Source organism: Pelecanus crispus, chromosome 8 (genome assembly GCF_030463565.1).
Source record: "Pelecanus crispus isolate bPelCri1 chromosome 8, bPelCri1.pri, whole genome shotgun sequence".
Classification (NCBI taxonomy): Eukaryota; Metazoa; Chordata; class Aves; order Pelecaniformes; family Pelecanidae; genus Pelecanus; species Pelecanus crispus.
Genome location: NC_134650.1, coordinates 38,036,183 through 38,061,613, shown reverse-complemented (window position 1 = coordinate 38,061,613; position 25,431 = coordinate 38,036,183). Strand labels below are relative to the sequence as shown.

Genomic DNA, 25,431 nt, shown 5'->3' with positions numbered 1-25,431 from the left:
GTTAGGACAAGAGGAAATGGGCTCAAGCTGCATCAGGGGAGGTTTAGATTGGATATTAGGAAAAATTTCTTCCCGGAAAGGGTAGTCAAGCATTGGAACAGGCTGCCCAGAGAGGTGGTGGAGTCACCATCCCTGGAGGTGTTCAAAAAACGTGTAGACGTGGCATTCTGGGACACGGTTTAGTGGGCATGGTGGTGCTGGGTTGATGGTTGGCCTGATGATCTTAGCAATCCTTTCCAACCTTAATGATTCTATTCTAGTTTTTACTTTCATTAAAAAATAATCCAGCCACCAAGCCAGGAAACATGAAATTAATTATTACTCTACCCTTAATTGGTTAGTGGTGGACTTGGTAGTGTTAGGTTAATGGTTGGACTGGATGATCTTAAAGGTCTTTTCCAACCTACACGATTCTATGATTCTATGATCTGTGACCCTTTTTGTTAAGCAATAACTGACTTTGACAAACCTGTTTCCCAAACAGGATGAACAACATGATGTATGATCTGTGGTGGAGAAGTTGGCTTCACAGGCTTTATGAGTGTCCATGTTGGAGGTGAATTAAGCGAAAGCAGGGCAGAGGAGCTTGAAGCGGTATGCTTTGCAACTGAATGCTGATGACACCATTCATCCAGGATATGTGAAACCAATCAAAGGTGGAAAGGCAAAGGCCCATTATGTAGAGGGTGTTTTGCCAGTTGAAGATTGGGAGTTAGTGGAGCAGGCTGAGCTTGTAGACCCAACTATGAAGAAGGCCTTGAGGCTAATCTGCTTAGGGACAGTCATCCACACTGAGGGGTGTTATGCTTCTACAACTGCAAAATTTTTTAGGAGTTTTTCAGCCAGCGGGCAAAAACTGTCTGTCAGATTGCCAGCCTATTTCCACTGTAGGAAGCTATTTTATAGAGAAGGTGAGGTCATGGTCCTTTCCCACTTTTTTGAGGGAATTACGTACCTCACAAGGTGTTGGTAAATAGACCTTGCTTTCTGAACTCCACTGAGGCTGCTCATAGAGAAGAAGCTATAATCTGACCCTCAACTTTAATCTCCCCTTTAATTTTGAAAAATAAAGGAGGCCTATATTTATTCAAGAAGGGATAGAGAACTAATTTGGAGGCTGGAGGCCAGTCCCTGCTGGAAAGCACACATAGCATCAATTGTGGTACAGATGTGCTAGCCCTCATTAAAACGTCTGCAAGAATTAACTGTTTTGATTTTTTTTTCTTTTTAAATTGTTACTTCCTAGTTATTTTCAATCTGCAAACCCTTTTTTTGGTGAGGCTTTTGTTGTTGGGTTTGGGGTTGTTGGTTTTTTTTTTTACAAGAATTGAAGTGTTGACTGCTGGAACCTCTTCAGAGCATCACTGTTTTCTCTGCTTGTAGGATTAAGAGCAGATTAACTATGATTAGACCTTTTGTTGTTGTTCACAGGTGGTGTTGGGTCATTTTCAGATCATCCATTCTCAGAATCAGGTAATGATTAGGTGTGTTCTGCTAAGGGATTGTATTTACACTCTGTATCAGGCACAGCTCTGAAAGTGCTTAATGCAGTGCATGTTCAAAAGGGAATTTAGCTGCACTCCCTACTCAGAGTGCCCTCAGCAGTGACCTTTGTACCATTCTCTTCCGCATAAAACCAGCAAATAATCTAGAGTCCAAACAGGGGTGAAAAATGGCTCCTCAAAGGCAGATTTCTTTGCTTTGTACCTTGTTTTGTAGTGTAGCATTCATCACTTGCGGAGCAGAAGGTGAGATGTAAAATCTGTCATTATTGCTGTTGGGGAAGCAACTGCACTAACAAGTTGCAGTGTAGTGATTTTCAAAGGCAGTACACCTCTTATACTTTTGTTAGCAATCTGCAAAAGTATCCTAATAAGCTTGATGCAAAAATTACTGGTTTTGTGAGATGAAACCATTTCTGAGATTATTTTATGAAAATAAAACTTTCTACCTTTCTTAAAAGGTAGAAAGCAAAATAATTTCCAAATTATCTAAATAAAATATTTTTAAGATCTTATTGGATGATAAATTTAGAAAATGTTAATGAAATTTGTTTTTAAGCTTTATGCTCTTGCACAGTGAGTAACCTATGGCTTACCTGGCTCCAGTTGTCATTGGCAGAGCCAGCTATGGGAGTGTTTGGCGGGGGGTGCCTGTCATTGCACAAAAGCAAAATGAAAACTGAACAAAATTGAAAGGAACAAGCTCAAATCTTCTAAACTAAACAGTCAGTAAAAAATGCTTTATTGAAAAGTCTGCCTGGTAGTTATGAAGGTGCAATTTAATTTTTCTTTTTACCTTATGTGTTACTTAGGACAGACTGTTGCTGAGCCAGAAGTGACTATTGCACTTGGACGGCTCAAAGGGAGACAAACAAATGTGAAGGGGACAGACAGACTTGTAAACGTGTTCCTTGGGATTCCTTTTGCAAAAGCACCTGTTGGATCCTTGAGGTTTTCCCCACCTGAACCACCTGAACCCTGGAATGATCTGAGAGATGCAACTTCTTACCCACCGCTGTGAGAGAGGTTCATATCATTTGTATGTAGGACCTGCTCATGTTTGTCAGTGTTGTCGTGTTTATTAAGGTACAGAGGTCTGATTTTTGGTAAGGAGCTTGCATTGACTGGTAGCGAATACGCTGCCAGTACTGAAATATTTCATAAGAACTGTGGGACAGTGAACCACAAAGAGTTCCTGGGAAATTCCTGTCTTTGGAAATCACATTTTCTCATTATACTGTGCTGAAATAATTCAGCTTTTTAAGTACAAGTATAGAGCCGTGCTTTTACAGGTTGCACCTCTAACTGTATGTAAGTAACACAAAGTTCGAGCACCCTGTGGAAATTCAGTCTGTGGGGCAAAAGAAAGTGTGTTTTCTCTATCATTGTTACATTGTTGCTATTGCAGTTTTATTACTAATAGTCACACTTTCTTTCTTTTGTGAAGGTGTCCTCAGGATCTGTCCCTGTTGAAAACAGCTGAAAAAAACTTTAAAGAAAAACACCCTCCATTCCAAACTTCTGAGGACTGTTTGTATCTAAGTGTTTACAGCCCTGCTGGTTCAAACAAGAAGGACAAGTTACCTGTACGTAAAGCCATTGTACAAACTTGTGTCGTACAAAGTTTGCACCTAATGATAGCTCCTAAGCCACTTAATTGCTTTTGAAAATGTGATGCTGCATTAGCAAAAATAATACTATTATGTAAAATTCAAAGTCCGCCAACCTAAAATTCAGCTCCCATTGACCTTCGGTGATTTGGAGTTCCTAATTCTCTGATGTTGTCTTCCTTTTTCAAATGAAATCTACCAAGCAATGTATAAAAGTGTGTCTCACCCTTTTTTCTCTAAGGTAATGGTGTGGATCCATGGAGGCAATTTTATATTTGGTGGTGCTTCTAGGTATGATGGTTCTGCACTATCAGCCTACGAGAATATTGTGGTAGTAATAATTCAGTACAGACTTGGACTCCTTGGATTCCTCAAGTAAGATAACCTATTTCACTTGTTACAAAATACTTCCTATCATGTTTAAAGCATGCATAGTTTTGTTTTCTAAATCAGCTGAACTTCTATACCAGCTTCCCACTGTCACAGTGGTTTAAATATACATAGTTCACTGACATCAGGACTTGAGAACATTAAGAAAGGTCCGTAAATTCCATTTGCATTGTCATTTGATTGTAGCCTGTTATCAAACTACGGTTGGGCTTATTTGCTTCTGGATAGGATGTTTGTTCTTGCCTTTACTTCCATCCATTGGTGTGTAAAGCAAAAAATCATATAGCGTAAAGGCCAGGAATCCATTTGTGTATGGGTGAACAAACAGTACAGGCAAGTAAGTCAGTGGGGCTTAGGTATGACTCTGAAGGGCTTTAGGTCAGTAGACTACACAGATCTTTCCTTGGCTAAATATGACACTTTGCACAAAAAGTAAGTTGGTGAGGTTTATTTTATTCTGGTATTAGAAGAACTATTACTTTTCCTGAGAAGTTGGCTTATACTGCTTTTCTTTCAGTACTGGTGATGAGCACGCTCGTGGGAACTGGGCATTTTTGGATCAAGTAGCAGCTCTTCGGTGGATCCAAGAAAATATTGAACACTTTGGTGGAGATCCGGGATCTGTCACAATCTTTGGTGTATCTGCAGGATCTTGCTTTGTTTTTGGACATGTAGGCATGCAGTAGATATACTAAAAAGTAAAGTCTTAAAAAAAAATCTTCAGAAACTCAATTAGTGTAACATTTCATGTTAATCTGATTTTTCAAAGTAAGATTAATGGCACATTGTGCTAAGTCTGGACACTTCCCCTGTAAGCAAATAAAAATATGTAATTCCCCACTGAATCCAGCAGTCTAGTCAAGCATAAAGTTATGCAATAAGGACCTTAAGGTAGAACAAATACTTTCTGTTCTTATTTTCTTGGCAGGTTTTATCTCCTTTGTCTAAGGGTCTCTTTCATAAAGCAATATCAGAGAGTGGAATTCTAATCCCCCCTACTAAAGATTTACATCTTTCAACAGATCTTACAGTAAGTTCATTTTTTTTGTATTTTAAAGCCTTTATGACCTGAAATAGGGCATTTCTTACATCTGGTAATTTGCTTAAAAGAGAAAAGAGGAAAACCTGATTGCATATTATGCAACAAAGTTGATCAAATTTATTCTCACAGCATGCCTATAAATATATAGATCAGCACTAAGTACCTTTTTATTCACATAGTCTATTTATTTTCAACCTTACCATGTTCATTTGATGTTGGAAATAGATTGTACAGTTATGTGATTATAATTCCTGTGGGTCAAGTTACGTATTTTCAGTTACACACATGCCAAGCTAGGCATATGAAGTACCTTTTCATTTCTCCTCCTGAAACAGCAGATAGTAATAGTGTAAATCTCTCATAAGTTGATTTTCTGAATTTTCTTGCCTTATTTGGTTTGTGTTATGACCTTGTATTATCTCTACAGCAAGGTTCATTGTAGAACAGTGAATGGAAATATAGCAAGAAAGAGAAGTATACCTGAATGATTTCACTTCGTGACCAAACTCTAGTATTTCTAGTAAAATAAAATACTCGAAAACCTATCAAGCTCACCTAAATCAGCCCTTAAATAAAACTATTAACAGTACCATGTATAATAATTTTCTGTTTATAAATTCCTTAAAGACCACCTCATAGCTAACAGTTCTTGTCTTTGTTTATAATTTTCAGAAAATTGCAAGTATATTTAAGTGTGAGACGAGCAGTTCACTCTCACTGATAAACTGCTTAAGGAACCAGGAAGCAAAAGATATAGTCTTTAACAGTACGGTAGGTGAAACTTTACTTAGCAACAGATTTTTTTTAATGGCATGCTTGCAAAACTTTAGCTCACCTTCTGACTAGAGTTCATTGTTGGCCTGTTCCAAAGTTGATTTTTCCTAATTTTTGTCAAAATGCCCCCTAAATATTGAAAGAATTTCACATAATTTGTCTTCAGACTTTTTAGTAAAGTGTCACAGCAACTGTAAAGTTGTGAGCAAGACTCGAGCATACATATGTTTTAATGTCAGTTAGAAGCAGCACAGGATCAGGAAACCATTACATTACTCCATACCATGACCCAACCAGGCTAGTAGTTTATACTCCTGTGCAAAACTATAAATGTATGTTACAGTGGCTGTAGATACTCACATTTTTTAAAGCCCTTTTTTTGCACTTGGAACATTAAATGTGGACATTTTATTATGTGATTTGAAAGAAAAGAGGAAAATACTATTAACAAGTAATTTGATCTTTTTTTCTCTTCCTTCAGGGAATCCCATTTCTACCCTTAGTTTTGGATGGAGTATTTCTTCATAAGGCACCTGAAGAGATATTGGCTGGAAAAGAATTTAATGCAGTCCCATTTATGATAGGAGTCACCAACAATGAATTTGGATGGAATATTAGATCTGTAATTTAATGGCTGTTCTTCTTTTTTTTTTTTTTTTAATGTTTGTGTTAACTGATGCAGGCAACTCTGAGAAGTTATTTGCTAGTAGGACACCTTTTAAGTATGGCCAAAAGGCTTTGCATTGTTGGAAATATATACAAGCTAAACTTTGCTTGCATTATGGTTCTGTAGTGACCCAGAACCAGCTGGTCACAAAACAGTGAGACAGGCTTTATCCTTCAAGTTAAACTACATGGACACCTTGGAACATCAATTTTATACAGTATTTTCTTACCCTAAAATTTTAATTCCTTATCCAGTCAGACAGAGGAAAAAGAACGCAACATTCAAGGGCTTATTACTAAAAGAAAAATAAAACCAGTCCTTTCCACCACAACACATAGATGTTACATGCACAGTATTCAGGTTTGATACGTAGAATGTTTAAAAGTGTGGCATTGATCACCTTAAACAGCTTACCCTGTATGTCATTATGAACTCTGACTGCGGGTTACATCATTGCCCCTGTGTTCCTTGTTACCATGCAGAAAAATCTATCATTTGAAAATCTCAGCTGGGGACAGAGTATGGGGATAATGTGGGTGTCCCATCCATTCTCAGTGCATAAATTCTTTCTCATATGAATTCCATGGGTAACTCCAAAAAGTGAGCAGTTGCTATACGGTGCACAAAACTGCAGGAGGTGGATTCGTGCCCTCTCCTTTTCTTGTCCTCTTTTCTTCATTTCCTAAGTATTCATGTTGATCTATGTAGCACAGAGCATTTGTTCTGAATCTACGTAGTAACTGTGTGTCTCTGGGAGTGTGCTGGTACTGAGTCCAAGAAGAAAAATGTAAAGTGAAATCTGTTCTAATTCATTTTGCAGATGGAATAGTAATTTTATGTAATGCGCTAAAAGAGGAGAAGCATTGCCTTGTCTTTACTTCAAAGGGTTCAAACAACTGGACTAGAGACAGAGATGCTGCCAGTGACTTTCAAGATCTGCTCTACTAGAGGGAAAATAAGCCTTTGAGACAGAAGCAGCTTTTCACTTCAATTCTGCCCTAATGCTTTCTAGCCTTATAAGTTTCTGAAGAGTGTGTGTTGATTTAAGGATAAACTACTTAGTATGAGTGGTTTGTGTAGAAACCTTAACCAAGGAAACATTTATTGCAGTAAATACAAGCTTTTCAAGACAGCTGCTACATCATACTGCATGTTTGCATATGATATGATGCTTCAAAAATAAACACCAAGAGTAAGAATAAAGTGGAATAATGTAGTTCCAATGTTAAAAATATTGGAGAGGTTGAATGGCGCTAATAACATTCCTTTTTTTCTGTGCAGACATCAAGAATACCAGGTTTGAAGGAAATAGGAGATAAAAAATCAATCACTTCAACTTTAGAGTTTTTACTACCAATGATGGTAAGAACTGTTGCACTAATCTACTTTGAGAAGTGAACTTTCTTTTTAATGCATAGAACAGATTTGTGAAGTTTGGTGTTCTCTAATTTCCTGCTTGAGTCACAGTGCTACTAAGACTTGAGGTCATGTTATGCTTTGGGGAGAGTCCCAGAAAAGTTGACAGGACTATGGTGCGTGGGGTTACACAGAAACAGAACTGAGTCAGGCCTGGGATCTGGGGAAATACCTTTTTCCTTCTAGACCTCTGAACAAACATTTTTATCTTACGTATTTGTATGTAGGATTCCTGTAACAGTGTCCCTAATCTTACAGTATCTGGTGGCTAATCTGGTTGATGGGTTTCAAGGCAGGATTTTTCAATACATTTACATTAAGTTAAATGTAACTTTTAAAGTAGTTACTTTGCACTCCTAGATTTGAAATGCATCTTTCAAGCAGCAAATTCTAACACTAAAAACGTAAATGTGTTTGGAGATCCCATTGGTCTTGCCCTGTAGTCTAATAGTAAATAAATCTTTGAAGGACTCAGAGAATTTACTTTTGTTATTCCCATCTCTTTCTCCTGAAGAAAACAGAAGCCAAATGTATTATCAGGAGAAATTGCTGGATCTTTGTTGATTCCTGTAGAGTTTTAACCCTTATAAATCTGTTGCAGATTTGACCTGAGGTGGTTTGTTTGGTTTGGGTTTGGTGTTGGGGTTTTTTCCCCCCACAAAGTCTGAATAGGTTTTATTTGCCATCATGGTTTCCCATCAACATGGGTGCTACCCTGGACCTTTGTGCCTTTGTGGAATCTCTGAAGTTTAAAAGACGACATTTTTAGTTGGTCATTCAGAGAGTGATAACTTTTCTGTTTGTTTCTTTTTTTCCCCTTTTTCTCTTAGAATGTATCATCGGAGTTTCTGCCTGTGATAGTGGATGAATATCTAGGAAACACAGATGATCCTGCTGAGCTACGGGACCGATTTCTGGACTTGCTAGGGGATGCAGCATTTGTCATACCATCCATTAAAGCATTGAATTATCACAGGGGTGAGCTAATGGACACCAGTAGGATAGTCAAACCTGTTACTACATGCTGGATCAAATGACACAAATCCTGTTGTGTGTAGGCAGCCCTTCTTGAGATTCCCACTGGGAACTTGATGGGGGTGCAGAGTGATACAGGTCTGCAGGATTGTGTGAAGCCAGCATATGTACTCCTTTATCTTTGTGCTAGTGTCTTGCACTTGTGCTCATAGTCACAATATATTGAGAGCAGAGCACCTATTTACACAGGTAAATGTTTGCTAAGTGAACTATACAGGCTTAAATATTAAAACATATTAAAGCAACCTGGAATTTGTCCTTCAGCCCCCTGCTACTTGGGAAGTCAGCAGCTCTGAGGTCTGGAGATTTTCTGGTATTTAAGTGTAGACAAGCCATACCAAAATACCCAGAACTGGAAAATAATTTGATGTTATTTTGTTTTCTGTACGTTTTCCTGGGGTGAATCTTTCATTTTTTTGTGTAAGTGCCGTGAGTTCTTAATTTTGCATTGCAAATAAAAATATGTATTTGAATGTAACATTACATTGAAAATGAGCCCAATATAAAGCTTTGGACATATTTAAAGTAATTTTTTAAACAGCTGATGTCAGCCATAATTTATGCATCTCTTCTTTAACTCTCTAAATGCTACATCTTGTAGAGTCTGGAGCTCCTGCATACTTCTTTGAATATCAGCATCGGCCCACTTCATACCGAGATAATAAACCAGAGTATGTGAAAGCTGATCATGGAGATGAAGTTGGCTTTGTCTTTGGAGGACCGTATCTGGCCGGTGATATTCAGCTACGTAGTAAGGAATAGAACATTTGATATTCACTTACAAATTACTCTCATAACACTGGCATTATTCTATGCAGTAGTGCTACTTCCATTTTAATCAGACTAAAGTACATATATTAACAGTGATACCAAAGTAAAACCCCTTCTCCTGCTAGAAGTTGTTTAACACTAATTTACTCTCTTCTCCATTCTTTATCATGTAGAGATTGCTGTTTGTGAAGCACAGTAAGTTACACATGTTGCCAACAATTTAGCAAATAGGGCATTTGCTAGAAAGCATCACTGTCATACCAGCACTGTTCATGAATTTGCCAAATAGCTTTGGCTGAAAAATAAATTGAAGGAAAGGTCAATTAAACTTGCAGGGGATTAGCAGAGTACTTGGGAAGCAGGAAATCTAGGCTCTCTTCTTCTCCTGAGGAATTTAAGCTAATGTCTCCTCCTTTCCAGGGAATCCCATGGGCTGTCAGGCTCCAGAGAATGGGGGACTCTGCCTCTTTTGCAGATAGTGTTCCAGCTGTGTTGATTAGAGCAAGGCTTGGAACTCCAGTGTTTCATTTTCTGTGGGAAGATCTAATAGTTAAGTTAAAGACTGTTTTCTCCCGTGACTCGATTAATATTTAAGTGTTTTATTCAAAATGGAACCAGTCCATTGAGGAAGGATTAAGGGCGTACTCCCAAAATTGCCTTTGCCTTGTCAGTTTGGGCATTCTCATAGGATTCTGGAAGTTCTGGGTCCTTCAGGCAGAATCCCACATTGCTACTGTCCAAATGAATGTGCCAATCATTGAACAGTTAGATACAAGATGCCACATCCTCAGGAATATTATGAATCCAGCAATTTGCTTTAACTACACATGCCTAAAACAATAATACTCAGGATGGGGTATTTTGTTTCCCATGAAACAAATTAGGAGCAGTTCTTGTTTTGACAAAGAAACGCATAAATTCTACTTATTTTAAGTGAATTCACCATTTTTTATGCTTTTATTTTTGCCATTTGCACAATAGTTCATAGTCTGTTTCAGAGCCTTCATAAATGAAAGTATTTCCTTTTACTGCACTGAACTTTGGAGCAATCCAGCTATGTTGTAAAAACATTTGTTAATCTGTTACTAGAGCTTTTTGGTTTTGCTTATATTTTATATATATTTTTTCCTGATGTTATCCTATACTAGAACACACTATATAGTTCTTTTTCTATTTGCCTGAATTTACTGAGAGCATTAAAATAGTGAACGTTTTTCTTGATGTATTGAGATGCATTTATCATTAATAACACACTGTAAGTAAAATTATTTTCACTTACCTGATACAGTGGGCATATGTATAACTATATTTAAATGAATATTCCTGAAGCGTTGAGAAATGGAATGTCTCAAGAGACATCGTCTTGTGTCAGAATGAAGAAATCTTTGCCTAGTCATGCTCTGAATAATGGGGAGAATTTCAGTCCCACAAAGCTAGAATGAGATCTATGAAACTAAAACATGTGGCCATTCCTTGATTTGTAATGGGACTCAGGAGACGTGGGTTCTTTTTTTCGGTTCTGCTTCTGGTTTCCTGAAAAGCTACAGGCAAATCACCCTATTTCCTTGAACCCCCATTTGTACAATAAGGATAATTATGCCAATCTCATTCATAAAGAGTGCTGAAATCTTCTCTTGATGATTGCTGTATTACTAACATATTGCAGGTACAGTGCCTCTGTTGTAATCAGTAAGTTGTTACAACATATTCACAGACTGAAATGCTGCTTCTGTAGTAGCAATGTATTGATTTCTGCCACACGTAATAATTATTTTGTATTTTGTCTCTCAGGTGAAGTTACAGAGGAAGAAAAGAACCTTAGTAGAACTCTAATGAAGTACTGGGCTAACTTTGCTCGAAATGGGTAAGAATCATGAGATTCATTACACATATTACTGGTTTGTACTGACTCCAAAGTGAATTAGCTGGTTTGTTGATTCAGTCTTAACCGCTGTGATTGAATTCCCCCGACTGAAAAGGGCATTCACTCTTTCTTTTTTGTTGTTTACAGAAATCCTAATGGGGAAGGTCTGGTTGACTGGCCATCTTATAACCTAAATGAAGAGTACTTAGAGATAAATCTAACGCAAAAGAAAGCCAGAAAGTTGAAAGAAAAGAAGGTAGACTTCTGGAGGAAGGTGATGTTTGAAAAGACAAATAAAAGAACAGAAGACAAGAAGGTTAATACAGAGTTATAATTTACAGTGTAAACATGCACATAATAGGCAAACTATTAGAACAGTGAAAGAAATTACTTAAAATAATTTTGAGGATAAAATTATGTTTCCCTTCTTTTCACCTTTTCTTCACAGTTGTCATACTTGCATTTATTTACTGTAATAATTCCAATGGATCTATTTCCCCTTTGTGATCCTTTACTTCCTCCTGGATTCATGTCTACAACAGAAGCCTCATTTATTAAATATAGGTATCAGATTTCCCCACTGCTCAGGTTTTTCTGTTGCTTCCCCATGACTGAAGACAGAATGTAGCAGCAACATCGTTTTAATAAAGCGAAATCAACAGACACTCAATCTGCAAGTTGTCTTTTGATGTCAAGTGTATCAGTGATGGTACAGAAGTTTTGGTCTGATTTAGAAACAGAAATGTCCTCTGTGGAAAAAAAAATTGAACTAAAAAATGTTCTGCTTTGTAAGTTAGTTTTACAATAGAGATAGCATATTTCTGACTGTTGTGATACATAATCAGTAACTAGTGCTGGAATTAAGACTTCTGTCAAATGTTAGAGAAGGAAGAAACAGTCTCCACCACCCACAGGTTTTTTTCTTTAAAATTTAGCAATAACTCCCTTAGAAGGCTCAACATTGGTAACATTATTTTCACACTTTCTGTCTTTTCCATGGTGCTGTTCTCTGTGCCATCAGTCAGTTCCAGATTCTCTGTTTGCACTGGGTCACAGGCCTTCATTACTAGCACTGGAGAGGGGTTAGTTTACCAGAATTATTCCAGTGCCCTTACCGGCTGATACGCACTTGGACTGCCAAGAACAAGTCTCATCTCTTTTCAGTGCCGTCGAGAACTTCTTTCTCTGCTATGTCTTGTTTGTTTCCCGTATCTGGCTCCTAGGCTGCTCCAGCTATCCCAGCCATATTCCCGACCTTACTGCCACCTCACAGCAGCGTTACGCAGCTCCATAGATCCTACAGAGCACGAGGCATCTGCTGCACCCTTCTTTCATTTCCCCTCTCTATCTCCGGAAGAATTTAAGATTGTTCATAGCTAATAATGTCCTACAGCAACTAACTGGCCATCCCTTCTTCCTGAATGACTTTATTGGAAGAAATAGGGTGGGATTTCCTACCTCTTTCTGCCCAAATTCTGTTGCCATTCAGAACTTGGGAGGTAAGGTTAGACTTAGCACAACTGCTGTTTTGGTAAGTGGGAATTCCTGCTAAGCATCTGTCCCTTCTCCTTTGTTTTAGCTAACATGTTTTGTGAGGGGAATATAATCTCGGAATAGTCTTGATAGATTTTCATTGCACATACAATTCCCCTGAGGTCCTGTGCCATTCGCTTTAAAAGGAGATAAACAGGCAGCTTTGTATCTATATGCACAGAATATATGCTTATGTTGTAAGTGTACATGGAGAAGTGCAGTGGAACTGACTTCTTATGCACAGGCACAGTGCTAAAAAGAAATCACAGTGGAAAATGTCAAAAGATTTTACTCCTGTCTACTTAGGGGTGAGTGCTGTGATACTCTGTCCCATCCCAGAGACATCCTGATGTGAGATTGCCACATGCTAGAGACAGAGTGTTAAAGCAGTCCCAGCAGTAGCTTCATAGACTCTGGCACTCCAGCTTCATTGAATACTCACCAGGAGCTGAGTAAAACACCAAACTGACCCTGTTCTAAATGCAGACTTCTAAACGTACCTACCATACATATTTGAGGCAAAACGTAATTGTGAGCTCTTATGCAATTATGGGCCTATAAATGTGATACTTGTCTCTGTTTTTCAGCTGTTGAAATCAAGAAAGGTAGCAGTGCATTAAAGTATAAAGAGGCAAATGCCATCATATGGCAGGATTTTTTTTTTATTGATCCCCAACTTATGCGTTATTCACTGATTGAGGGTAAGCTGCAAAATGTTTTCTCTTAAAATTAAATGCCAACAGCATTCAAGAATTCCACTTGCCAGGTATGTAGCACTGTCTCCAGATTCCACAAGTTTAGTCTATGTCACTAGAGCATGAGTTTCCATATTTGCAGAGCATATAGGTCATGCTTGTAGAGCCATACAAAGTATCTACAGGCAAGGCTGTAGGGATCTAAAATCCCATTTGGTTATTATCTTATTGTAAGTAAGATTGGCAGAGTTTGCAGAAACTGGTTTGCACCCGTAGTATTTTCAGAATGGCTGCTTCTCTGGGACTGTGGCTGGGATATGGGCTGAGACATTTTGCCAAATGGGTACTTGAGAGAGAAGTAGTGAGTAGAACAAAGATTGAAGAGTGAGGCTTGGAAAACAGAATAGTAAATGAAGGAGAAAAATAAAGGGAAACCAAATGGGAAAGGACAGAGTTTAGTAAAATCAGTAAAGATCAGGAGATAGAAAATAAATTGTTTATGGAGATAAAGTTTGTTGCAGCAAAAGGAAAGAGCATCAAACGGTACACAGCATTTGGCTTTGTAGCAAAGACTCCTTCTGTAGTTTGCAGGTCACAAGTTGAGTTGAGGCATTTAGCTTATGCTAAACTCTGTCACTTGTACCCCAGGCACCTGTTTCCACTCCATACATCTATCAATACAGTATAGACTGTACATTCATAACAGTGCAGACTAGTCCCAGACCAGTTTTATTGACCTTTAGTGTCATGAACTTCACTCTTGAGAAACAAGGAGAAAAGTGTCCCAGAGAACATCTATACAGCTATAAAAATTCTGCAATGAAGTTATGGTCCACGTTATTTTGTTAGAAGCTCAAATTTACAGTGTTATCCCATTTGCCAGTGTATACTGTGCACTAACTCTACACTCAGAAACAGCTGACACGCACGCTAGCGTAGCATGGGCATCGTTAACAGCGTAGCTGCTGCGGCACAGAGCTCAGTACAGAGGGCAGGAGTCTCCTGATTAACAGAGCAAATGCTTAAGATATTCAGCTTGCACTGAATGTGTACAGCTGAAGCTATCTGCCAACAGTTTGCTCTCTAAGCAGTCCATTTTAAAGTTGACTGGGATTTACCTACAAGGGCTGCAAATCACACCTGTGCAAACATACCTAGGAAGATTTGGAGTAAAGTATACTAGCACGGCCAAGGTACACCGGACTACTAGGTGCATAATATATGTGGTGAACTAATTTAATGACTGTGGGTCTTTACAGCCCACTTAGCTGAAAACAAGGATGCAAGCAGTAAATTAATCTATAGAAATGCTAATTAATCTGTAGAAATGCTGTCTCTGACAACTGAGAATTTTTGCGATACAAAATTGCAAAACAGCCTTTCTGGGGCAAAAGCTACTGAGCCTTGCCAAAAAAAATAAAAAAAAAAGGCAGAGCCCAAAGCTTACATAAAACTAACACAACCTCTTAGTTAATGTGGGCAGAAAATCTCTTTTATTTCTATTCAGCTATCTCTTCCCTCTTTTTCATATCATGCTCCAATGATAGTTGTGAGTTCACACAGAAGTCCATAAACACTCCTGATTTTTCAGCGGCATTAAGTGTATGGTTACCACCCAAATCCTTTAATATTGTTCCCACACTACAAAAGCTGAGAAATCATCTCTTTAGTGTTGCAGAACTCATGTATTGTGTTAGATACCAAACAAACAAACATCCCTGAACATGCAGGACTGATTGACAGGTGGAGTATCCACCCTGCAGGAAAAGCTAAGATTTTTCTAGTATTTGTTTTGTCAAAAAAAAAAAAAATCCTTTTGTGAGAATAAAAATCCCTCACCTTTTACTTCAGCAAAAGCACATTTTTCAGGAGTGTTGTTTTGGATTTTGCTCTTTGTGGCTATGTTGTGCGCTCCTTACAGTGAGATATGAATACCAAAATGAAGTAAACCGATTGAATACCAAAATTAAGTAAACCGGTGTAATGCAGTAATAGTGTAGTTCCCTTCCTGGTCTCTTCACTGTGCAGTGTGAGGAAATCCTAACGTCACTGTGAAAGATGGTAGTGTTACAGCAGCAGGACGCATCTCCTGGCACAATGGAAGAGTGTCTTCAAAGCATTTTAAAGCATGCAGCTGATGCCTGAGGTTTTGCGAATAAGATTTCTAAGGAGCGCTAGGGAGCCAGTAGGAAAGTTGTGGGGCACTCTGCAAGGCAGGAGGACTGCCCTGTTCCCACACAGAGCTGAGCTGCCCTGCGCTCCCCTAGAAGGGGTGGCTTGCAGGCAGGGCAGTCGCTCTGGCTGTCCAGAGCTAGGTTGGCTGGCAGCTTGAGTATTGCTTTTCATCATCAGTGTTTGCCTTGCATAACAATGTATATAAGGCAGCACACTGAGGAGGTGAATATGTGACTAGCTTGCAAAATGGCAACTGGAAAGGACACATCACTGCTGTCCTTGCTTCTCACCATCGGGGGCACAGCGCTTGTAGCAACTGGTAAGCTTCAGAAAGGTTTTTACCTATTGCCTTCTGCTAGGAAATGAGAGCACTGCAGCTTGCTCACCTAGGGGAACCCCAGCTTGATCAGAGGACCTGGGCACCCAACATTGCTGCACAGAAATTAAGGCTGAATAGCAAATAGTTCTTAATTTCTTTTTGTGACCTGTTTTCAGTCATTTGCTTTGTTTGCTTTTTTGCAAATGGAGAAAACAAATTCCTGTCCCAAAATCTTGTCTGCTGAGGCAGAGCAGACCACTGTACCACATCTGTAATTTGGTATTGAGAACTTTCACACCGGTCTTAAAATGAACCTTACCTGAATGTTAACAGTATTTGTATATGCCAGACTATTTTCAGGTATGTTAGAAGCTTTTTCTTTTGGCTATACATACTATCCAGGGTCCGGAATGTATTTTGTGTATTCACAGATCTTTTCTTAAAAAGGAAATGCCTTTTCTTAATTGTTGTGGTTTAGCCCCAGCCAGCAATTAAGCACCACGCAGCCGCTCGCTGACTCCCCCTGCCCCGATGGGATGGGGGAAAGAATCGGAGGAGTAAGAGTGAGAAACGCTCCTGGGTTGAGATAAGAACGGTTTAATCATTGAAATAAAGTAAAATAGTAATGATAATAATAACAATACAATAATGATAATAACAATAATAACAATATACAAAGCAAGTGATGCACAATGCAATTGCTCACCACCCGCCGACTGATACCCAGCCAGTTCCCGAGCAGCGATCGCTGCTTCCCGACCAACCCCCCCCAGTTTCTATACTGAGCATGACGTCACATGGTATGGAATAGCCCTATGGCCAGGTTGGGTCAGCTCTTCTGGCTGTGCCCTCTCCCAGCTTCTTGTGCACCTGGCAGAGCATGGGAAGCTGAAAAGTCCTTGACTAGCATAAGCAGTACTCGGCAAGAACTAAACCATCGGTGTGTTATCAGCATTCTTCTCCTACTAAATCCAAACCACAGCACTGTGCCTGCTACTAGGAAGAAAATTAACTCTATCCCAGCTGAAACCAGGACATTAATGAAAGCAATCTATTGGACTTTTAGCTAACAACCTGGATCAAAAAGGATTAAGATCTATATGCAATTACTAATGTGTGTGGATAGTAAGAAAATACATGTGATATACCTGAGGGAGATTACGTGCAAGCCAATCAGAATGAAGGCTGAAATAGCAGCAGCTATACTGATTAGAGTGTGTTGAAGCCTTATGTATGAAAATGAATTGTTTAAGCAAACAGAAGGTATATATTTAAGTAGCTAAAGCTCTTAGAAATCTGGCAATTACTTACCAATAGACCTATTATGTGATTTTATGCTCACATCCCCCAGGACAAAAAGCAGAGCAACCAGAAGTGGTGACCAAATATGGGAAAGTCCAAGGGTACCAATTCAAAGTAGACGCAGCTGAGAGGAGTGTAAATGTCTTTTTGGGACTTCCTTTTGCTAAGCCTCCCGTTGGACCACTGAGGTTTTCTGAACCGCAGCCACCTGAGCCATGGAAAGGTGTCAGAGATGCCACTTCCTACCCACCAATGTAAGACAATGACAAAACCCAAAACCATTGATAGTTTTAATAATTTTATATTATATGCAATTCCAGGACACTGATGTACAGGGCAATCAAAAGCCACAAAGATATATTTCTTGGTGCTATCTCATTACCACCTGCAACTCTTACAATGAATGCATTTTTAAAGACATCTTTATAAGCTGCTCTTTTTATTAAAAACTCTTACCTAATGGGCATCACTGAGGAACTAATATGGACCAGCACTTTGCCAATAATGTTCTGGTTTGGGAGCATTTGGCCATTACTTAGCAATGTTTATAAACTGTGTAGCTTTGGAGCAGAAACAAAAAGAAGCTGAGGAAATACTGGAATAAAATATTAGAAGGAAAAAAGCTGTCTCGCATGCTTAATAGGACACATAAGAAATGCAGACCAATTCTAGTATACATTGTGAACGTCTTACTCTATTTGTACTACTGCCCTTGTTTAGTGCCTCAAGCCTAAGACCTACCATTATAATATAAAAAGCTATTGAAGGTGTAAAATAATAATTTGCATTTTCATTGAAGTAATTTATAGCCATATCTATTTGCAGGTATATTTCTGTAATACTTTGAAACATGCAAAATTATATCTGCATGTCACCGTGTACTGCTATATACTGTGGCTCCTTTCTAGGGATCTCCTTAATGCCAGGTCAAAGGAATAAAATATATTAAAAGTGAAAAAAAAAAAAAACCCTTATGTTTTCTGTTGCCAACAATCTAGAAATGTACTGGAGATTGGTTTCTGGTTTGCACTTTATTGTGAAAGTACAAAAAAGCTACACTTCATAGCTTTGAGGTTTTATTTATTTCTGTTGTGTGTTATTTTTTTCATTTATTCAGGTGTCTACAGGATAAAGTACAAGGACAGGCTTTTTCGGACACTATTACTAATAGAAAAGAAAAAGTTCTTCTTCAAGTGTCTGAAGATTGCTTATACCTAAATGTGTATACACCCATTTCTACAGAAAAACAGGAGAAGCTGCCTGTAAGTAAAATCATAATAAAACTTCTAGCAAAATTATTTTACAGCAAGCCTACAACCTGTACTCTATGCAGACTTACAGGTGCAGTTTTGTGATGATGATCAAGTTACCTGCTTTGCCCCAGTAAATATTTCCTGAGGTTTAAAAGATACACAAAATCCTATTTTACAAATAAAATTTTACTGACATTTTAGCTAGGTAATGTTTGATCTCCTCTACATAATCTGTGAAAAGCCATGGGGGCATAATGTACGTATTTAATAAATTCAATGCCATTTGGTAAGACTGCAGGCCTCATATTCGAAAGACTTCTACCATTTATGAAATGTGATCTGAAAGAGTCAGGAGTGAAACAGCACAAAATATTATATTTTGGTTTATATTTCGTTTTTATCACTGGGAGCTCTTATCTGTGCTGGGCTGTTTCTGGTTTTGTCTTTCCAGGTCTTTGTCTGGATCCATGGAGGTGGATTTGTTTTTGGAGCAGCTTCATCATATGATGGTTCAGCTTTAGCGGCCTTTGACAATGTGGTGGTTGTAACAATTCAGTACAGATTAGGTATTCCTGGATATTTTAGGTAAGATATTTTATCTCAGTTTTTGCTAAGTGATTTTCAAAATTATGTGTGCAAAGCCTTTGTGAAGAGACGTGCAGAATACTTGCTTATGCAAAGAAACTCTATGTTTCTTAATTACATGCAACAGTTGGGAACAATTTACAAGTCCCAAGTCAGCTTCCAAGTCTGCTCTTGTTTGATTGCTACTCTAATCTCAATGATTTGACATTTATTTTTCAGTTGTGTAGAGCCACTTATTTTTCAGTTGTGTAGAGAAGCTCTGTGTAGAGAATGGCAGCTGATTTCTTATACCACGGGTTGTACTTTTGTCTGCCTTTTTTCTTGCACCGAGCATTTAAACAAATCTATTCTTTCTCTGCAGCACTGGTGATAAGCATGCCCGAGGTAACTGGGGGTATTTGGATCAAGTAGCAGCTCTTCAGTGGATTCAGGAAAATATCATACATTTTGGAGGAGATCCAGGATCCGTCACTATCGCTGGAGAATCTGCAGGAGGAATCAGCGTTTCTGCTCTTGTAAGTTCACAGTAATATTGAATTTTAATTACTTAGGGGAAAAAAACACCGTCCATGTTCGGTTTTAGTACCTGCATGAAAAGTCAGTGAGAGAAAAGGGATGGTTTTATAATAAATGACACATTCCAATCTTAATGATTCCTAATTTTTTACTTTCATTATAAATGATCCAGCCACCAAGCCAGGAGGCATGGGGTTTCTACTCTACCCTTAATTGGTTTAGTGGTGGACTTGGTATTGTTAGGTTAATGGTTGGACTGGATGATCTTAAAGGTCTTTTCCAACCTAAACGACTCTATGATTCTATGATTCTATGATCACCTTGGTCTATAATACAATGTGATATCAATACAGCTTCTGACTGATGAAAATATTCTTTTCATACCCAAATCTTGTAGTGCAGACTCACAATGTTATTCCTCATCTACTAAATTAAATTCTGGGGATTTTTCTGCAGTGCCAAAAACCCCAAAATTTATCCTTGTGAGAAAAGTTCTTTAAGAGGATGTATTGCCCCTTTCCTGTTTGCTTTGACAGTCCTGTGCAAAGTAACTGAGGCAAATAGTCATGATAGTTGAACTAGATGTGCATTTTGTGACCCAGTGATGATGTAAAATTTTTACATCAACACTGAGCACATTGGCTAAGAGGTTCTTCTTCTCCAGTCTCTCACAATTTGGTACAGATCACACAGTGAAACCAGAGTTCAGTGATACATGTGATAAAAATTCCTGTTTCCTAAGCTCCTGCCCTCTGGCCAATAGTCCTTTATTCCCCTTCTGCAGCACAGCCAGACTACCTTGGACAGTTATATTCTATCCATATCTGGCTTGCAGCGTAGTTCCATGAAGTCTTGGAAGCAAGGTCCTATGGGAGGGGAAAAGACAGCCATGAACTGCTTATCCCTGATAGGGCTGCCAAAGCCCTTTGCATAGCTGAACTATGATCAGAGGCTACAGAATAACAGTCTTATGACATTTGTTTTCAAAATGTTTTCAAAGGTAATTCCTGATATTGAAATTCTAAGTCAGTGGTCAGAACATAATGCTTGTCATGCTTGTAATGCTTGTTCTTGCTTTTTTACAGGTCTTATCTCCCCTGGCAAAGGGCTTGTTCCATAAGGCCATTTCAGAGAGTGGTACTTCAGTCGGGATTTTGTTCACTGACCACCCTGAGGAGGAAGCACAAGTGGGTATTTTGTGGTAATTTAAATTATTTTTCCAGATAGTTTTGCGTATCTTAAACTGTTTATTCCAAAATGTAGAAACAGGTTTTTTTTTCTTGTGAAACTACAACCACAGTCATTAAAGACATTGTATCTGTGGGCAAATAATACATGTTTAATGATGCTTTGCTTTTCAAATACCCAAATATCCATATATGCCTGAATGAAAGCAAAAGACTAAGGAAGCAAAGAGAGAAGGCAGGGAAGAAGTATGAAATGTAAAGGGATACTATAACACGCACTGTCTTCAAGAAAAGTTGAGCTATAATTTTTGGCTGGAAAATGGCACCAGATTCTGAATGCTCTTCTCTTCCCCTCCTCCTTGATGCCTTTGGTGTGCAAATAAACAAGATTTTATTCAATTTGTTGATATTTGAAAAGAAGAGCTGACTTCAAATTTTTTTTTTCCACTACAAGAAACAACTTCCAGGAACCTGTATTTGATAATCTGGGATATAAAAGAGGCAACATTATAATGACATCTGTCTTTCTAATGACAGCTGTTACTCCACTCAAAAAGACATCATCAAGAATGGTATAATGCTCTCTTTATTACCACCTACACGGTTGTATTCTGACTGTGCATGACTCCAACTCCTTTATGTCATCCTGCCTTCTCAGCCCAGCATGTTATTTACCAGAATTACTATCTTGCTCTATTTCCGTATCAAAATATTTTGGAGGAGTATGTTTTGTCCTTCTGCTCAGCCCACTGTGTGATGGGTTATGAGGGCTTCCTCCTCTCTGCCTCTGCAGCTGGAACACCTCTGGCTGCAATGATCCTGTGCAGCAGTTTAGGCTCACCCCGCTGGACTCTCGGGCTCGGTGGCACACAGCCGCCTAGGGGAAGCATACGAAAAAGTGAATGTGTTTATTGATTGCAGAGAATTGCTGCTGCCTCCGGCTGTGAAAAATCCAGTTCAGCTGCAACAGTCGAATGCTTAAGAGAAAAAACAGAAGAAGAGATAGTACAGATAACACTAAAATTGGTAGGTGAAATTATACTTCTTGCATTTAAATGACATTTCAAATTTTATCATAACAGAGTATGCTATTTGTGTGTTGTAATAGTAGGAAAACTTGAAGTGAATGTTACATCTGACTTTCGTGATCTTTTCAGGATTTGGCAACACTGCAGCTATGCTATACCTCACCTGAAAAATGGGAGCAGGTTAGCTCCCCCTCATTCTGCACAGACTTCGAGCTACTTGTGTTTTGCTGTCATGCTCTTGGTAGAGAAGGAAAAGAGTGTATGAAATGTCACAGTTGCTCCTGGAGAACCTTAAAATTAATTAATAATATATTATGTTCTACTTAAAATTTCTTATCACAGTGCTGGCTTCCATGTTCCTTTGCAGTTTCAACACAAGTTAGTTCTTCCACTACTGCTCCACCCATCCGTAATAGGATTTAACTAAGAAGAGATATAAATTGGACATCATCACCTATGTTTCACAAACATTAAAAATATAATGCTAATCTTCACACAATCTTCTGCCTAGTGCAGAAAATCTGTCAGAGAAAATTTAGAGATGGCTTGAATACTATTACTTCTTACATTTTCACTTGGCACTTAATTTGTTTTGCTTTGGAACTACAGTAAAAATCTGAACATTTTTTCTAGAAGCAAAATTTGTGTACTAATGAAGCTTTCTTTCTTTTTTTTTTTTTTCCTCCAGCCTTTCCTGTTCATCAGTGCATGTGCAGATGGTGTGTTTTTTCCGAAGAGTCCCAGGCAATTACTATCTGCAAAAATGATCAGTGCAGTCCCATATATAATAGGAGTAAATAACTGTGAATTTGGATGGACAATTCCTATGGTAAGAGACTTACAATGTTGTTATTTATATATCATTTTGTTAATATAAGATTTTCTAATAAATATGATTCTCTGTGCCATGCAGGTGATGAAATTTCCTGCTTACACAGATGGTCTGGATAAAGATGTTGCACATCAAGTTTTACAGAGCGCCTTAACATTATCACTTAAGGTAAGAGACCACTTTCAGAGTAAGCCAGTGCTGTTTCTTCACTGCTCTGGCTCCGCATTTGTACTCCTGGAGGGGTATAGTTTAGAGGCAAACTTTGTTCTGTGTGACAGCTTCCTACCACGGGGCAGTAATGGGCAGCAGACATGGTGTATTCCTGTTGCCACTAGCAATTGAAAATAAACTTTAAATTTCTATCCTAAATGCCCCTCTTTTTTAAAAGGAGTTCTGTGGGAATCCAGGAGTGATTCAGGTACCTAAACACAGATCTCTTGTGACATTTTAGGTACCCTAGGTTATCCAAGACACGCATGGTACCAGCAGGTATGACACAAGACCTATAGAAAAACTGTTCTGAAGCAGTAGCTGGAGACTAGAAAGGGTAACCTGAGATGTCTAAAATGGCACTGAGACACCTATGTTTAGGTTTCTTGAGTATTTGCTTCCCTGTAATTTACAAACCTCTTAGCCTTCTGGTTCCTTTGTGCTCTGCTGAAACTACTAAATGTAGAAAAGTGGTAAGAATTGAGGTCTTCGTAAACATGGCCACTACTTGCAATGGGTCATTCAGTGTCACAGACATGCATCGTGAACTTGGAAAGGCAGAGCCGAGGCTTGTTCTGAAAGGGAGTAAATTATGGCCATCTACAACAATAAATGAATTTTATGAAATCCAACAGGATTTCTTTCCTCTTACAAGGGTTATTTCCACAGAAGGGAGAATGCACTACCATATCTATTTATCAGCATCACTGACTGATGTTTATCTAAAGATGTGCTATCTTTAGATCTCGCAAACCTCTTTTCCCTGAGAACATCTATATCTGGTAGCCGTGTAACTCCCAGTTCTGAGCTCTGAGCCATGCTCTGACACAGCTGAGGATTTTCTCTGAAAGAATGTAACGTTTAGGGTTTAGCCAGGGATGTGCAGATGGCATACTCAATTAGTGCTGTTACTTTTTATAATATTCATCTCCATTACAAGAAGTATTTTTGTTGTTCATTTAAGGATGTTACCTCTGACGTTGTTGATCAAGTATACAATGAATACATAGGGAATGCAGAAAACCGTGCTCAGGTGCGAGATGGCCTTCTTGATGCTATGGGAGACTCTTTATTCGTTCTTTCAGCCATTGAAGTGGCTAGATACCATAGAGGTGAGTCTCAAATTCAGCATCTGTTAGAAGAAATGCAGAATTCCATCCTGTATTTATGGACAGTATGCATCGCACTTCATTATCCAAAGAACTGACAGTGTTTTCATTTTATCAAAATAGCTAATAATGAAAGCTTATCATCTTTGGTGGCAGGTATTTTCAGCTCTCAAACTAACACTCTTCTTATATTTTCTACTAGATGCTGGCAACCCAGTCTACTTTTATGAATTTCAACATCGACCAAGTTCAGCGACAGGTGTTGTACCAGAGTTTGTAAAAGCAGATCATGCGGATGAGATTGCCTTTGTCTTTGGAAAGCCATTCTTAGCCGGTGATGTATCCATGCTTAGTAAAGTATTCCTTTTAAAACATCATTATTATTAATTTTACTTACTGGAGGGCTTTTAGAATAGACTTTCTCTCTTAGAAACATTGAAATCAACATAAGCATTTTCTGTCTTTAGTATTAGTTACTTTTCATTAAATCATTCATCTGTGGTTCTCTCCTAGAGCTCTGCTCAGGTGACGCTCCCATAGCTCAGAGTAACAAGTAGAGCTGATTACAGTCAATTGGAATTGATATAGCTGCTACTTTTTCAATTATTTAGTTTTTAATGTTGCCATTTCACCTCTCACTTTGCAGGGAATGCTACAGAAGAAGAAAATAAACTTAGCAGAATTGTTATGAGATACTGGACTAACTTTGCTAGAAATGGGTGAGAATCATAATGCTAATTACAGCTCAAGATTCACCTGTGCTGTCTGAAACATAACAGCAATGCTTATATGGCGGTTCCTACAAATTTGGCAGAATTTAAGATAAATATCGAAGAAAATTATTCCTATTCTTAATGATTGCACGAAAAACCTTTTGAATGAACCTGCAGACCAAAAACAAAAAAAAAAAATCCAAGAGCTATTACTGCATCTGCAATGGAGTTTTAGATCCAAAAGTAATGGCAATTATTAAATGTTTGCTAATCCACTAATGAGCATTTTGATAAAAACCATCCAACTATTCAGGTACTGGAATCACATAATCTGAGCTCATATTAGTTTTCTGAAATGCTCTCAGCCTGAGCAGTCAGGGCACAATTAATAGGCATATGGAAAGCTAACTTGTCATTGTATTATTTCCAGAAATCCCAATGGAGAAGACCTGGTGCATTGGCCTCAGTATGATCTGGATGAAAGATACCTGGAAATAGACCTAATGCAAAAGGCAGCAAAGAAATTGAAAGAACGCAAAATGGAGTTTTGGACACAGCTCACAAAACAAATGATGCATGGAAGGAGAGAACACACAGATTTATAAGAGTTGTGGAGGGTATAGTTTGCTTTTAAAACCTGGTCAAACAAAATTAGTTTGTCAGGATGCTGAGTTTAATAATCACCTTCTAACTCACTATTATGTAATCTATTATCATGATCACAGTGAAAAGAGAGAATAGAGGGAAATCTGGAATGTTTGTGGGGTTAAAAATCACTATTTAATGAAGCAAGCAGAAAAAACCCACAATCTTTCAGGCTTAAAAAGACCATGGTATCTACCCAGTGGACATCAAAACTGAATAATGCTTCTGTGAGAATGGGGAATGAGGGGGAAATTGGCA

At 38.4% G+C, this 25,431-nt stretch overlaps 2 protein-coding genes across 2 annotated transcripts; both read left to right on the top strand.

Moving 5' to 3' along the window:
* Positions 1-1,672: 1,672 nt before the first annotated feature.
* On the top strand, positions 1,673-11,596 carry LOC104025171 (fatty acyl-CoA hydrolase precursor, medium chain). The gene is made up of 13 exons (XM_009492511.2): positions 1,673-1,748; positions 2,315-2,519; positions 2,950-3,088; positions 3,354-3,487; positions 4,020-4,173; positions 4,431-4,532; positions 5,217-5,315; positions 5,800-5,940; positions 7,267-7,347; positions 8,232-8,379; positions 9,038-9,187; positions 10,999-11,071; positions 11,219-11,596. The coding sequence occupies exons 1-13, from the start codon at positions 1,673-1,675 to the stop codon at positions 11,403-11,405; spliced, it is 1,689 nt and encodes a 562-aa protein (XP_009490786.1). The 3' UTR covers positions 11,406-11,596.
* A 4,124-nt stretch (positions 11,597-15,720) lies between these two features.
* LOC104025490 (fatty acyl-CoA hydrolase precursor, medium chain) lies at positions 15,721-25,171 on the top strand. Its single transcript, XM_009492512.2, has 14 exons — positions 15,721-15,793; positions 17,145-17,349; positions 18,213-18,357; positions 18,800-18,933; positions 19,295-19,448; positions 20,535-20,636; positions 21,558-21,662; positions 21,794-21,844; positions 22,353-22,493; positions 22,578-22,664; positions 23,671-23,818; positions 24,018-24,149; positions 24,462-24,534; positions 24,959-25,171. The coding sequence occupies exons 1-14, from the start codon at positions 15,721-15,723 to the stop codon at positions 25,131-25,133; spliced, it is 1,725 nt and encodes a 574-aa protein (XP_009490787.1). The 3' UTR covers positions 25,134-25,171.
* Positions 25,172-25,431: the final 260 nt, after the last annotated feature.

What these genes read in the sequence shown, in the direction of transcription:
- LOC104025171 (XM_009492511.2), top strand. Translation starts at nt 1,673, where the DNA reads ATGGCTCCTCAAAGGCAGATTTCTTTGCTTTGTACCTTGTTTTGTAGT. An exon ending in TTGGATGGAATATTAGATCT is followed by an intron (nt 5,941 to 7,266) that starts GTAATTTAATGG and finishes TTTTCTGTGCAG; the next exon opens with ACATCAAGAATACCAGGTTT. An exon ending in AGTTTTTACTACCAATGATG is followed by an intron (nt 7,348 to 8,231) that starts GTAAGAACTGTT and finishes TTTTTCTCTTAG; the next exon opens with AATGTATCATCGGAGTTTCT.
- LOC104025490 (XM_009492512.2), top strand. Translation starts at nt 15,721, where the DNA reads ATGGCAACTGGAAAGGACACATCACTGCTGTCCTTGCTTCTCACCATC. An exon ending in TACAGATAACACTAAAATTG is followed by an intron (nt 21,663 to 21,793) that starts GTAGGTGAAATT and finishes TGATCTTTTCAG; the next exon opens with GATTTGGCAACACTGCAGCT. An exon ending in TGGAAAGCCATTCTTAGCCG is followed by an intron (nt 24,150 to 24,461) that starts GTGATGTATCCA and finishes CTCACTTTGCAG; the next exon opens with GGAATGCTACAGAAGAAGAA.